Genomic DNA, 15,689 nt, shown 5'->3' on the forward strand with positions numbered 1-15,689 from the left:
GTACAGTAGTCACGCGACGTCATGGTCACGTGCCTCGCTAAACTGGATCAGCTGTTATGTTGAGATGACCAAGAAACATGACTCTACTGTGTGAAGTATACCTGTGCAATCCTATATTTATACTTAAGGACCTAATGCAGATTCGCCGGGCACGACGTGAGTGACAAGAATGGAAGGCACGGGTCACGCAACCATTCAAAACTGTGACACAGAAACAAGTGACTCCAACGAGGAAGAGTCACGCCTCCTTGGAGATTCACGGGAACACAAAACTTCGGGATGTTTCTCGCGTCTACGATCATGTATTGGAGGCTTGTCCATAAACGCCAAGAGCATAATTCTTTCTCTATTTGCCTTGCTCGGACACCTGGGGACGTCGCTGGTGTTGCCGATATGGTCGTCCACGTTTGATAAAATTGGGAGTGACGTATTTGTAGGACAGTTTGTTGATACGTTCTGGGAGCTTCTGATTCTCTCGGCAGTGTACCTGGGATGGAAGTTTTTCGACAGAGAGTTGCCTTTGAGACCAACTGTCAGTTTGAAATCTTTGGCGATTTATGGCTTCACAAATGCTTTGACTGGAGCTTTCATCGTGTTTGCCAGCCTTCCCGAGAGAACCCCTCCGTATTTGCAGTCAATCATCGGATCTTCTCTGATACCATTTACAGTTATGTGTAGATACATAATGCTCAGAAAAGGTAAGCAGAAATTATGAGAAGAGTGAGTGAGTGAGTTTAGATTTACGCTGGGATATCATGACATGTGTCAACCAAGACAGCAAGCCTGATCACCCGATCCCGTTAGTCGCCTTTTACGTCAAGCTAAAGTGCAAATCTAACTGCTAAAAGGCCTAACAGGTTTCGAACTAGAAATAAATAAGCATTAATAATTAAGCTGAGACCGTGAGTGAAGGTAATTGAATGTAAATTCTGTATATATTGACTCCTTACACAAAATGCGAGTGCATAGTGCAAGCTAACGTAAATACTAGATTGCTTAAATAAAGTGATACGATGTGCTGTTTGAAAACAGAAACATTTAGTTCTCCCCGAAAATTTCGCAGTAAACCTATTTTCCTGCAGGAATTTCTGCACAAATGTATTTTTGGACATCATTTGTGGGAAAATGATTATGAATACATTATTCATTATGCTAATGATTATGATTATGATTATTATCATGAATAATGGGGCATGTATCATATGACAATTCATCTCATCAAAAGCTGTCAAATGGTATAAAGTTAATGGTAACACAACAGTAATACATCATACGCGGTTCCACCCTTTTTCCTGAGTGTTTACTAAATGACCATTTCAACACTCGTGAAAATGACGCGTGCACTCCCACTCTCTCACGAGTGTGCATCCTTTTTTTCTCCAAAAGATGTATCCGACCCTATACATAAATACATGTAGACAATATACAGCGGTGAAATATATATTAATGCGGCCTTAATAATTTACTGGACTGAATTATTCAAATATATTGTGTTGATCATACAGGGCACTGTATTCACGCTGTTATGTTTTAAAACGTGGTTGAATGCAACCTGTGTTATACTTTGGACTACTCCTACAGATACTAGACTTATTCATTGTTACACTTTTTCAGGAAAGTAGTCACGGTGTGATTAACTGACCTAATTCATCATACAACGTTTCAGGGCGAATTATTATCGATCCTTCATCAGTTGAGTGCTGAACACAGTCAATATATATTGCCTGGGCACTCAGCGCTCAACTGATTATGTATGTATGTATGTATGTATGTATGTATGTATGTATGTATGTATGTATGTATGTATGTATGTATGTATGTATGTATGTATGTATGTGTGAAGGATACTAAACGACCTCCTGTGTACTACCATTTTTATTAAACAAGTTAATGTTGTATTCGAGTTTCACGATTTTGTTAAAAATGGTATTTTACGGAAGCGGGTTTTGTATTCTGTTTATTATTCTCCAACACACATTAATAGAAACTGCGGCTACACTGTCTGCAGTGTGAGGATCCTCAGCTTTCCAAGAGTCAAGCAAGGTCTAGTACCATTCCGACAGCGGCATTAGCATTGTGACGTCATAGCTGTGAGTCATGATGACGTCATACGTCTATCGGTATTACACTAGTGTTATATAGCTGTAAAATATTACACTGGATTACCTCCACGGGAGGATGCTAGCTAGCTAGCTAGATAGATGGGTGGGTAATGAGCAAGACTGGGGTATCCGTCTCATTGCCTGGACCACCCTCAGGATCATGTGGCTAGCAGAGTAACAAATATACATGTACCAAAGTATTCTTTCATGATTATTTTAACGATTTCGACATAAACTACAGTCGAATACATGAATAAAATATTGCACAAAAATCGAAATTTTAACCTTCGAACTGAAGAAAATATTGCCATTTTTTACAAATTTGATGTCAGGAATGAACATAACGGGTATCGGGTAGAGTAGGTAAGATAAAGGAATGGGGTATCCGGGTAGAAAAAATCGACCTGTCCCAGCCCTAGTGTAATCACAGGCATAACACATATGTTCCAGACAATGCACAGACAGAGACATTCTTTCCACGAACAAAAACATCAGCTACACGTGCACACATCGTGTTATTTATTAGCACTAATTCATATCTATGTTCTGTCACTAAACGTGTACAAAAGCGTTATATGAGTTCAAAGTCCTCCGAAAATGGTTTAGTACAAACAACCGTATTAATGCTTCGTTCTGGGTTTGTTTTTTCAGGTGTGAGCTTGAGAAGAGCTGTTTGCATAATAATTGCAATGATAGGACTCTTTATCACAATGGAACCTCGCATCTGGGGCCTGAAAGGAAGCAGCGGAACCGGAAGTAGCAAAGGCAGTGACACAGTGGTCTCCCCTGTTGGGCGAATTCTTTGGCCCCTTTCATTTTGCTTTGGATTCGTCCCAGACGCAGTTAACAGAGTCATCACAGAGCAGGAACTGAAACGCCCACAAGTTAGCTACATTTCTTTCAAATTACAGTTCCAATTTTATTTTGGGTGTATATGGAAATGCAAACTGACACTAGAGGACAATATCCGTGGTCGTTCATGCTCACAAATGACCTTGCAGAGTCGCGTTCGAAATTTCGAAGTGCGTCACAAACCAATGATTATTGTTTTGTCAACCTCGTGGGTTTTGTTCGTGTAGACCTCATCGTTTCCGTTGTCTCCTCAGAGCATCTAATGTACTCATTATGATAGAATTAGGAAGTGTGGTAGGAGATTACGTAGGATAGTGGGGAGATTTCAAAACTGAAACTTTTCTACCCGTTAAGGTCCGGGTTAGAATTGGTCTTCACTATCCCATGCTTGTCGTGAGAGGCGACTAACGGGATCGGATGGTCAGGCTCACTGACTTGTTTGCCATCGTTTGCCATGTCATCGCATCCCAGTTGTGTAGGCCGATGCTCATGCTTTTGATCACAGGATTGGCTGGTCCAGACTCGGTTGTTTTCAGACCGTCATAGCTGGATTTTTTTTCTGGGTGTGGCGTAAAATGACAAGCGAAACACTTTCACTCCTCCAATGACGTCTAGTTTAGTGGTAGGCGTTGCCACAAACTTCTCTTTGTCATATCCCAGGGATGTTCAGTGAGATAAAGGCCAGGGGTGATGGATTCGGACGGCTTGTGCATTGTCGTCCTGAAAGAAATCGTCGACCCAGATGATTTACAACTTGGCCATCAAAGGGTGTCGGTATGCTCTCCTAGTTGAACTGACAAAAGCTGCCTTGGGTTTACGTTCATTTCCTCATGGACAGACACGACTACGTCTTTTCAAGACGTGAAGATTAAATTAGAGATTAGCATGACACGGAAGCAGCGACTGTGCCACAGTTTTGTGTACACGATAGACGACTGTTACCGCTATGGCGTTTTGTGAGCGACGGCACAACAGGAACGAACTGCTTTTGGACGAATTTCATTCGGAGCTAAATTTGGTCGGATGAGTCGATCCTGAATTCTTGTATTTGACCCAGGGCGTTCTAAATGGAGGTAAACCGTAAGCTTTTGGGGGTTAGTTGGTACTTGTTTCATTGTCTGCTAATCATAATCTGTGAAATATTAAAAGTATTGGTCACTGCAAGCAGACTTCCGCGATCGTTTAGTCTGTAGACGATCTTCCCGTTGTTAACTCCACGTCTCAAGATAAACACAGTGAAGGAAATGAAGAAAATCACGACAGTGTGATGAGCCGGATCTACCCGTGAAGATCCGTGTTATAACTGATCTTCAGCAACCCTTGCTCCCCATAAACGGGATCGGGGTTTCCAGCCTGGCTGACATAGTTCACAGACGTCATTTTGTTGTTTAACGTTCCAGACCTAAACGGTCTTGCAAATGATATTGGTCCTCAGCATCTAATATTTTCTGTGATAGATATATTTACATTTATAGGTCACGATCATCGAAATGCATGAGGGGGGTATTTCTCATGTTGTTTGTTCTTCAGGTAACATCGAACATGTTGTGTTTTAGGCCCAGACCGTGAATTTTCTCGTGTATGCTCAGCTATCGGCCTTGGTGTTTGTCGTACTTCTGTTCTGGGCAGACCTCATTCCTGGATTTGGAATGGTAAGCACTTTACATTGACCATTTACTCTCTGTTATCTGTGTCTGTTATCTGTGTCTGTTATCTGTGGACTTTGCCCTGAATACAAAGTCGCAGCCTGGGAGAAAGCCTTTGATGGAGCAAACTGCATGGAGAATGATTAGTCTCTTTCCTTTCCCTAGAGGCAGCTTTCTACGTGACCCCTTATCACCCCCATCGTGTACCCACTGGCTGCTGGCAGTGTACGAGGCATTGACCCAGGTCTCATCCAATTACACTGGCTCGAACCCTTCCTCGCGCTTCTTCTTTATTACCCTGAGAAAATTATTTCTCAAGCGAACGATATCAAAGAGAACTGACCTATTCTCCTCCGAAATTTTCTTTTAACGATACCCAAAAGAGTGTAAGAGTCGCCGGAATTTGTGCTTTGATACTCTGAGTTTGTGTTCTTGATTCAAATGCTTTTCCAAAATGTTCAGCGATATGTATTTGTTTTCAGAGTAAAGTTTGTTGATACACTGCCTTACAAGGTTCTTTTGAAAGTTGTCCAAATGTTTTAATTTGTGTGATTTGCCACGACTCCTCCCTACTTCGCATCGCCCTCACAATATTATGTTTGTGTTCCAGAACATTTGTCAGTACCCTTGCTGATGCTCCTAAAGCTCTTGATGCCTGTTTACGGAATTTATTCATGGCATAAAATGGCTTGCCCCTTTCGACTTCAGCACGGAAAAATCGTACACTTTAATCATCAACTGTTTCACGTCAGCATTCAACTTCATTATTCATCAGGCATGTGTATCTCGTGTACGACGAGATAGTGGCTGTTCCGTTTCTGCAGTTTTACCCCTCCGCGGCAGATAACAACTTTTGCGTTTTTTTAACAACTTTTTGAGGGGAGACCGGAAAATTTTCAAATATCATATAGCTGTTTGGTATTCAACTAGAAGAAAGCTGAGTATTAGTAAATGATAAACATGTATACTATTTATATTTTTGTTAAAAATATATGATAAAATTTGCAATTCATCAGTCCGTTTCTGTACTATTTCATTAAGCTCACTCACACACTCACTCACTCACCCAAATGGGCTTCATACTGTAGCGACAATATCCAGATTTCATTCAAAGTAAACCCAGCACTAAATTCTGCTATAAACGTCATTAGCACTAAATTCTGCTATAAACGTCATTAGCACTAAATTCTGCTATAAACGTCATTGCAGAAAAGGCATTTTGTTTCTGTGATGACGTTCATAACACTATTTGATTGTAATGGCCTTTTCTGATCATGAAGGCGTCCCACGATACCCCATCTTGTTCAAGGACTTACAAATGTTTGTCAGTGTTTGCACATATATTTTTCCATGTGGTAATTACCATTGCTCCTTGAAAACGTTAATGTCAAATGAAATATTGTAAAATCGCAATGTTGCCTTTTCCTCGTGCTCATTGGTGATTTGAGGAGGGTGCTAACGGTGGGGCGGATGTTCCGGAATTCTTTAAATATCACATTTGAGGAGGGTGCTAACGGTGGGGCGGATGTTCCGGAATTCTTTAAATATCACATTTGAGGAGGGTGCTAACGGTGGGGCGGATGTTCCGGAATTCTTTTGATATCACACTTTGACAGTCATTCATAATGTGACTAGCACATTTTTATTAGTATAGGAGAACGCTTGGAAGTCCACGTGTCTCAGACCCGTGAAAGTACCGTGTAGAATAGGCCTTCAGCAACTCATGTTTGCTATAAAAGGCAACTATGCTTGTCGTAAGAGGCGACTGACTGGATCGGGTGGTCAGGCTCGCTGACTTGGTTGACACATATCATCCCGTTCCCCATTGCGTAGATCGATGCTCATGTTGTTGATCACTGGATTGTCTGGTCCAGACTCAATTATTTATAGACCGCTGCTATATAGCTGGAATATTGCAGCGTGCGGCGTAAAACTAAACTCATTCACCACATGTTTCAATACCATATATTTATATATTTCGTGATTTCCTCCCACAATTCAATACAAAGTATGCAAAAGAAACCTGAATAGAATGTAGTAACACTTGTTCTGTTGTAATAACACGTGTTCCCTTATTTGCCTCCGTCAGTATATTTTTCATGTATATGGTGGCGGGATAGTCTTTAGGTTAATGCGTGCACTCAAGGCCCGGTTCGATTCCACACATGGATACATTGTGTAAAGCTCATTTCTGATGCCCCCAGCCGTTATATTGCTGAAATATTTCTAAACGCGTTGTAAACTCATGTCCGCACAGTGTTTTGTCAGTCGCATATTTGACGCCCATCAATGTTTTCTTTTACAGGCCGACTCTTTCCAGGAACTGTTGCGCCGCTTTTCTTTGGGCATGCGCTGTAGTGTCTCCACGGCCACATCCTGTCAACACCTGTCATTGAAAGTGGTGCTGATGATATCAGCTCACTGTGTTGGATACCTGTTTCATTTTCTGCTGATCAAGCATGCCGAGGGAGCAATCCTTGCATCTTTAGTTCAAGCCATGAGAACACCCATTGCATCTATATTCTGGACACTGTATCATTACAACGAGGATTTAGATTTACTGTACTGGTCCCCGGAGTTCAACATAACCACGTGTTTTTTGATAGGCGGACTAATTATTGTAATGCCAGCTATGCTTGTTTATAACTACTTCAGCAATGAGGAAATGAAAAGTGTGTATATGAGGGAACGACAGTTGGTTGTACCCGGCAATGAGAACATCAACTCATAGCTTGGGGCGAGTGAGTGAGTGAGTGAGTTAGTTAGTATGGTTTTACGCCGAGGTTACTGCTGTCAACAAAAGGTGACGACAAGAAGAATCTGCAGCCGAAGGTCGTGACGGATGCTCTGAGGACGTTACAGATATTATTGACAAGAATTTGCTGAGTGAGTGATTGAGATTTTCTCAGCTTTTAGCAATATTCCAGCAATGTCACGGCAGGGGACACCAGAAATGGGTGTCACACATTGTACCCATATGGGCAGTCGAACACAGACCCGACGTGACGAGCGAGCGCTTTAGCCACTACGCTACTCCACCGACCCTCATAGTTTGGAACCGATCAGTCATAACATTTGTTTGGTCAGAGATTTGTGATCCACTAACATGCTGAACATGATTCACTCCTCTAAATGCTTTTCAAATTTTAGGAGCGGTGGGGTGGCCATGTAGATAAAGGGTTCGATCGTGAAGACCGGGTTCATTTCCCACATAAATACATTGTGTGATGCACATTTCTCGTGTCCTTGGCGCCCTTGTTGTGATATAGTTAAAAGCGGCGTAAAATTAAACTCACTCAATACTCCATACTTTTGAGTGATGAGTGACCCTCCCAGTGCCGTGCTATCTTCCATGACGACTTTGTATCCCATCGTTAAAATAAAGTATGACGCTTTCAGGATCATTAACCTCAAGCCTTCCAGTCGTTTGAAGCTCATTTCTGATGTCCCCCGCCGTGATATTGCTGGAATATTGCTGATAACGGTATTCACCTTAATTTGAGGCATGGTAGATTTTATCTCACATCGATATTTTACACTCGACCCTCAACAATCATATTTTGTATAGTCCCGACTCAACGCATACTGATGTAATGGAGACACAGACCAAAAGCTGAATAGTTGACACCACTTTAATGATTTTAGAAACTATGCGCCGAACTGCCACATATGAAGAGTCCTGAAATAAAATATATACCTTTTTGATAACATATTATAGAAGAAAAAATAAGACTCTGTGTTTTTGGAGGTCATGACCGGGATAATAGGGCATGCGTCAAACTCTGTTCTTTCTGAAACGGTGCAAAGGTGGGCCTGTCGCAATAAGCTGTACGGAGTTCCGTCCCTTGGGCACGCTAGAGCACATAGAATGTGGGTCATAAGCACAGTTCGCCTCGATTTTAGAACCAAAATAGGGTGTTGAGATTGAATATTTTTAAATGTTAGATTTTGTGTTGTTTAAAAAAGTGATTCATATCAAATCCATTTTAACCAAAATTGAACATCTTTATCATTCTGATTCTTTTTTTATATTGCCTTCTCAATGTTGAGAGTGAGTTTATTGCTTGTCAACAGTGAGGAAGTTCAACTCGATGCAAGTGTCATATTAGTTACCATTTTGCTGAAACACAATAGCATGGATATGGCTCTGACGAAACTAGAAACATGGGGGTGGGGGTGGGGGGCATCAGAAATGGGCCTCACACATTGCATCCATGTGGGGCTTCGAACCGGGCATTCGGCGTGACGAGAGAACGCTTTAACCACTAAGCTACCAAACCGCCCTCAATCTCTGAGAGTGGGTTGTGTTTTACCCAATTTTTAGCAATATTCCAGCAATGTCACGGCGGGGGTCATCGGAAATGGGATTCACATATTGAATATCACATATCGAACACAGGCCTTCGGCGTGACGAGCGAACACTACAGTGATTCATCGGCCTTCTTGAAAATCGTCAAAGTAAAGAATGACACCCCATGGACGTGTATGTGGCTACTGTGTTGTGCACGTGCGTTGTGTTTAGGGGTGGTGAAAAACGCCAAATGGTGGTGCCTCTGAGTCTGTGTAATTGATATGATTGATAGTAACAAACTAACCCATATGAACTGAAAAGGAACCCCAGACCAGAACTTCTGGACATGCTGAATTTAAGGCTATATAGTATTAGAGAAGGAGGCTGGCAGTTGGGAAAATAATAGATGAGTGAGTGAGTGAGTTTGGTTTTACGCCGCCTTTAGCAATATTCCAGCGATGTCACGGCGGGGGACACCAGAAAATGGACCTCACACGGTGTACCCATTTGGGGAATCGAACCCGGGTCTTCGGCGTGACGAGCGAACGCTTTAACCACTAGGCTACCCCACCGCTTTGGAAAATAATAGGGTTCGGGTACTGTGAGGCTAGTGCATTCGTAAGATGTCTGTTTTTGACAAGATGGCCTACATTTCGAAATAAAATCAACTCAGTCTCTCTTTAACGCTTATGTCTCTTACCCAAATTGAAAGTTCAGGTTCCTACTTGTATTCATCCTCGATATCTCCAGGGTATACCTTCCGTTGTATACATATCCACTATACCCTGGATGCATCTACGGTCCTGCCTGATGAATTTATTACCTCCCTTGGCTGGCCTTTTACCCAATCATTTGTCTACGCTGGGAAGTTGAGCGAGCCAATCACAACTCACTTTCGCTTTTAAAATTATCAAACTGGTTAAACTTGGCAGTACAAATGAAGAAGAGTTACTCTGAAAGAGGTAGGAGGAGTTTGTGCATGTGTTTTTTAAGAGTCGGACCTGTCAACTTGTCTGCATGGTTTCCCCAAAGTCTGAGTTGCACTGCGAACAAACCTTCGCAGTTGCAACTGCTGTCTTTGTTGATACTGCCAAGCTCGGTTGTAACAGCGGCTTAGCTGATTGGCTACTGGGAGAATGCGGAGCCAGCCAAGGGAGGTAATAAAACTGTCAGATGCATCCTGGGTATAGTGGAGAAATATCAGAACGTATAACCTCGAGATATCGAGGATGTTTTATTGAGACTGTACTCTCAGTTATGTACTCACAAGTTAGTAGAAGGGGTCCCTGTTCGTCATGTACTAACAAGTTAGTAGAAGAGGTCCCTGTTCGTCATGTACTCACAAGTTAGTAGAAGAGGTCCCTGTTCTTCATGCTACTAAGTAAACGGCTTGTCCTTTGTCTGTTTCCATAGACCTTCAGGTTTCCACGAAACTCCATCACTAGCCGACGTTGGGCAGGTTCAGCATCATAGACGTTCGACTCGTAACCAACATAGGTAGCGGGAATGTAGGGTTCTGTAGGGTAGTGGTCGTAGTAAGCTGGTCGCTTGTAGTCATTTGCCTTCCTGTACGTGGGATAGTAATTTTTGCTGTCATAATAGGAGACTGGCTCTGTTTTTTCTTTGGGGGATACCCGCTTGAATTCAGAGGGCTGCTTCCTGTACGCAGGATAGTTATCTTTTTTGCTGTCATAATAGTAGGATGGCTCTGTCTTATCTTTGGGGAATAGCCGCTTGAATTCAGAAGGCTGCTTCCTGTACGCGGGATAGTCATCTTTTTTGCTGTCATAATAGTAGGATGGCTCTGTCTTTTCTTTGGAGAAAAGCCGCTTGAATTCAGAAGGCCGCTTCCCTGCGGACGCCGCAGTGACGAACATGCCGAAAAGGACCACTTGTGTGACGAGCTTCATTATTTGACTCTGAAAGAGTGTTTGAGATGTTTTACCAGTCTTTTAGGTCAGTATTTTTGAGACAAATCATCCCATTTAGTGTACTGATGGCGGACCACAAGCTGTAAGTGGAGCGAAAAAAGCACAATATCTATCTACTGCGCATGCGCAAAGTGGCATTATTTTAAGTGCCCCCATATCCTGTTCACTATCCATCAGACGTTAAAAGTGTCACGCTTTTGACATTAAGTGCACATAATATCTGCTTGGCTGCTCCACTATTGTGAGTGAGTGATCTTTGTTAGACGCCATATTAGCCGCTATCGCAGTAACGTTAGTGAGTGAGTATAGTATTATGCCGCTTTTAGCAACGTCACGGCAGGGTCACACCAGAAATGGGCCTCACGCATGGTAGCCATGTGGGGAAATAAACCCGTATCTCCAGCCTGGCAAGCGGACGCTTTCACCACTAGGCCCATTCGTCACCACTCACCACTTTCTGTAACCTCAAAGAAGACTCGTCCCCATCTCGATGCTTTGTATATATGTGCGAAAGGACGACAAACCAATCAGAACGCGCGTAATGACGCAGTGCTTTGATAAAAATAATCCTGACTTCTTAAATCGTTCATGGCATAAAGTTATTGTTTGAGAAATAATTATCGTCATATTGAAAGTAGAACGAACATAGAGAACAGAACTGTGCAGCCTAATGTGAAGTTTTTGATAAAACTCATGCGACTGACGGTGAGAGATTCAAATACATGTACATGCACGTGTGTTTGTTGACATAATGGCTTTCGTGGGTCAAGCCGAGTGTTTTCTGACGATCTTGCGGGCTTGTTGTGGTGATTGTATGTATGTTTTAGGATTATTGATCTCTAGGAGTTTAAATCAATAATATTATATTATGTCTGTATAACGAATCAACGTTAGTCTTTAATGCTGGCACATATTCCACTTGGGATCTGACAGCAAGGTCAAACGTTTGTTGCGTGGGAGATATATTTTAAAGTCATTTTTTATGAAGCTAGCATGGATAGTTTAAGGAAATCTGCTCTGAACAACATGACATCCTCATATCCACAGCCTAGGTCACATTTGGGTGGAAACCGCAAAAGATTCATATCTGGGTTTAAGCACAAATGGCACACCTATCTATCACGCTTGATACGTGTTCCTAGTCTGATGAAGTTATCACGAATAGTTTAGGAAATATGCTTCGGACGGTATCGACACCCATGTTTTACTAATATGCCCACCACTTGTTGTCGAACAACAACGAATATCATTTTCAACAAAATATTTCTGTGTGAATCCGTCTACCTGTACGTGTATTTTTCTCATGAAATGTGATTATCAACCACTCACTCTCAAATTATCCAAATGTATGAAACATTGTGCCTTTTCAAATGATATCATGTAAATATATTAATTATATTTACACATACTTGTATGTTCAATGTTTAACCTTTTGTGTTTTTGAGAAAAGAATGAAAATTCTATTTTGTTCTGCTACAAGTCATTGCAGAGTACAGTAACAACACATTTCCATCTTTCTTAGTTTACTGGTAATTAGAGTGAAAATCAGTCAAGAACTGAGTTGTTTGAGAACCTGAGAGTGCTCTCAAGCACTTTTTTGTATCTTGGATACAATAGATCTTAATATAAAAATCATAATTCATTACATGAATTAAAAAAGTATACTTTCCATATCTGGGCACATGATTGCTTTATGGGAAGATACCGCGGTTGCAACGGTTCGCACCCTCCCTATTGAACTGAAAGTTTGTTTTATGACCACTGAAAGTCTGGTGGTGTAGGGTGTAGGGTGTAGGGTGTAGGGAAGTAACGACAAATTAATCGAAGCAACGAAAAATATTTGAAATAACGAGAAAATACTCGAAGCAGCGAGTAAATAATTGAAGTAACGAGAATTGTCTTTGAAAAAAATATCTTATCCTACAAACGTGGCAGCATTAGGCTTTCGTACTATTCGGCTAGTCCCGGAATAACACGAGTTGGTCACGAATGCACTAGACAACCTCACCACCCACGAAGTAACGTCACGACGTGTCAGCATAACGTGGGGATAGTGCTCGGAGAAATGCCGGTATCAGACGTTTACAAACTCGTACAATTCGCAAGCACGGGTAAGGTGAAACCTAGAAACATAACCGGGGCGGACATGTAGAGTCAAAGCGGTCTTAACAAGCTCACTCACTCTGGCGTGTCAAAGAGGCGCAACTCTGCACGGCGTATTGTTACACCGCAAAATGTGGCACCACTGTCCACTGGGCTACCTATGAGTAATTGACTGAGAGAGTAAGTGAATGAATACCACTGTAGTCCAGCTTTAAAGTATAACTTAAGGATAGATACGGGTGTTGAAAGCCCCGAAGACACAAAGTAACACTTGGAACAAACGATCAATGGTTTCTTGAGACAATGGTTTCTTGAGACAATGGTTTCTTGAGACAATGGTTTCTTGAGACAATGGTTTCAAGAGTCGCGGTAGATTGTCCCTGGAAATCGACAGTTATCAGGAGAAACAGCTTTCCCATTCATATATCAAAAATATACAGAACAGCAAAAGAAACGCAAATGTCGAAAAAAATGAAATCTAATTAAAGAAAGCGGCCATGTATATGTCTTCTCTTTAAAAACTTGACTAAAAAGTTGTGTTTCTGTTGCTGTTCAGTATATTTGGCAAGTCTTAGTAAGCAAATTTACAAAAGAGAGATTAGATGTTATTCTAGATGCAGTATATCTGCAAATACAAATATTGAGTACTGGCTCGCTTTTTTGGTTCACTATAAACAGACTAATTTGTTAATTATTTTGGTGTTCTACTCGGCATTATTCAAGGAAGTCAGGCACACGGAAACTATATTAAAAATACGTCCTTTGATCATGCCCGTATTTCCGGTTTATGGAAATATTTTTGATCGACTAATTGATAAAACTGTATTGTCCCTTAGGAAATGTGCCTTTCATCGTAAACACGTCACACTGAATAAAGATATAACTAAAACACGAAAGATGACAGAAACAACAACTCCGACCCCAACAACCCCATAGATTCAAGGCCGGGTTTGTCTTGCAAGAGGAACCCAATACATAGATGTGTGTAGATTGAGTGAGTTTAGTTTTACGCCGCTTTTAGGATTAACAGCAATATCACGACGGGTGACACCAGAAATGGACTTAATACATTATTGTATCCATGTGGGGAATTGAACCCGGGTCTTCAGCGTGACGAGCGAACGCTTTACCACAATGATGCCCCACCGTCTCTATACACATAGTTATATCGTCGGTAAGCGATCACATTTAAATATTAACGCATCTGAGACATGATAGACAAGATATGACATTATTAAAGTGAGTGAGTTTAATTTTACGCAGCACTCAGCAGTATTCCAGCTATGTGGCGGCGGTCTGTAAATAATCGAGTCTGGACCAGACAGTCAAGTGATCAACAGCATGAGCATCGTTCTGTTCAGTTGTGAAACGATGACGTGTCAAACAAAATCCGGGTTAGAATTCAGTCTTCAGTAACCCGTGTTTGTCGGAAGAGGTAAATAACATGATTGGGTAGTCTGGCCCGCTGGCTTGGTTGGCATATGTCATTGTATTCCAGCTATACAGATCAATGTTGATCACTGGATTGTCTGGTCTAGACTCAGTTATTTAGAGACTGATGCCATAAAGCTGGAATGTTGCTGAGAGAGGCGTTAAATAACAACCAAAGCAAACATCACGCTTCAGTAGCTCTAACATGGGACGTTCGACGCTGATCAATATTACATTTTAATTTTACATTTTCATGTCCCAGAAAGAATATTAATGAAAATTAATTCAATACAGGGAATGTCAGATAAACTTCGGTCACGTGTATCGCTGATATCCCTTTATGAAACAAAACTTGAAGTTTTTCGTACAAGGAACAGTAGGCTTTATGTCTTGGTAATCGGGGTGATAAGTACAGTTTATATAGTTTGCTAAATTGGCTACCCACCTCAACGATCCCTTCCACCACGTCCTGCCTGTTGTGTTCGACCGATTATAATCACCTTCATAAACTGGAAATTGCAGTTAAAAAAAAAATCATTCATTTATTTCTCATTAGGCTTTTCCCAAAAGCTTTGCTTAGGGGAATATTTACCCTGTAGCTGGTGATAGTGAAATGATGCGTACTATCAGTTGTCCTTGGCAGAAAAGGACGTCGCTATGCTTTACATTATGTCAATGTAACTCAGAACACATGGAGAGAATTTGCTTTCGATACGGACAGTGTATTTTCGTTATGTTTTGTTCACAGTGAACCAAACTATTCAAATACAAAGTGATAATTTTGGTAGTTTCACAATTTCTAAGAAAAGATGCGCGATGTACTACATCAGAAAGCAGGTAATAGCGATTTGGATGGGCCTGTCCGATACATAATTCAGTTCTTAGATTCCCATTTTCTCCTGTTTGTGTAGATGTATTTTGATAAACTTTGCATCATTATTAACGGTCTAACAGCCACATTTTCAAATGTAATGAAATAACTGAAAATAATGCGACATTTTAGTTGACGTCATGGCATGTTTTGTGCATTTTGTGACGTCGGAAAAAGAAGACACTGGTTTGCTGATTAGTATATATCTAACCTAATTTCCACTCAGTGGGTAAAAGATCTCGGCTTCTGTGTCAGAATTCAACACTTTTAGACAAAACATAAAATGAATGGTTTTACCACTGAAATAGTGTCCTGAATATATGAACAATTCGACGGTTTTACTACGTATCTTATTGTGGGCAACACGCGCACCTGTCTGGCATCAATTTAGAGTAAATGAACATTTCACAACACCTGAATATTCATTGAGTGTTCATTTAGGAAAAAGACTTTTCTTCTCA

The 15,689-nt window shown here is 41.2% G+C and overlaps 2 protein-coding genes across 2 annotated transcripts; one reads left to right on the forward strand and one right to left on the reverse strand.

Moving 5' to 3' along the window:
* LOC137268413 (crt homolog 1-like) lies at positions 1–8,008 on the forward strand. Its single transcript, XM_067802980.1, has 4 exons — positions 1–698; positions 2,754–2,986; positions 4,511–4,606; positions 6,906–8,008. Exons 1-4 carry the CDS (start codon positions 170–172, stop codon positions 7,329–7,331), a joined length of 1,284 nt encoding a protein of 427 aa, XP_067659081.1. The 5' UTR covers positions 1–169; the 3' UTR covers positions 7,332–8,008.
* A 210-nt stretch (positions 8,009–8,218) lies between these two features.
* On the reverse strand, positions 8,219–14,830 carry LOC137268415 (uncharacterized). The gene is made up of 3 exons (XM_067802982.1): positions 14,803–14,830; positions 10,236–10,811; positions 8,219–8,279 (listed from the first exon to the last, which is right to left on the reverse strand). The coding sequence occupies exon 2, from the start codon at positions 10,800–10,802 to the stop codon at positions 10,239–10,241; it is 564 nt and encodes a 187-aa protein (XP_067659083.1). The 5' UTR covers positions 10,803–10,811; positions 14,803–14,830; the 3' UTR covers positions 8,219–8,279; positions 10,236–10,238.
* Positions 14,831–15,689: the final 859 nt, after the last annotated feature.

The sequence above is a fragment of the Haliotis asinina genome, chromosome 16 (assembly GCF_037392515.1).
Source record: "Haliotis asinina isolate JCU_RB_2024 chromosome 16, JCU_Hal_asi_v2, whole genome shotgun sequence".
NCBI classification, from domain to species: Eukaryota; Metazoa; Mollusca; class Gastropoda; order Lepetellida; family Haliotidae; genus Haliotis; species Haliotis asinina.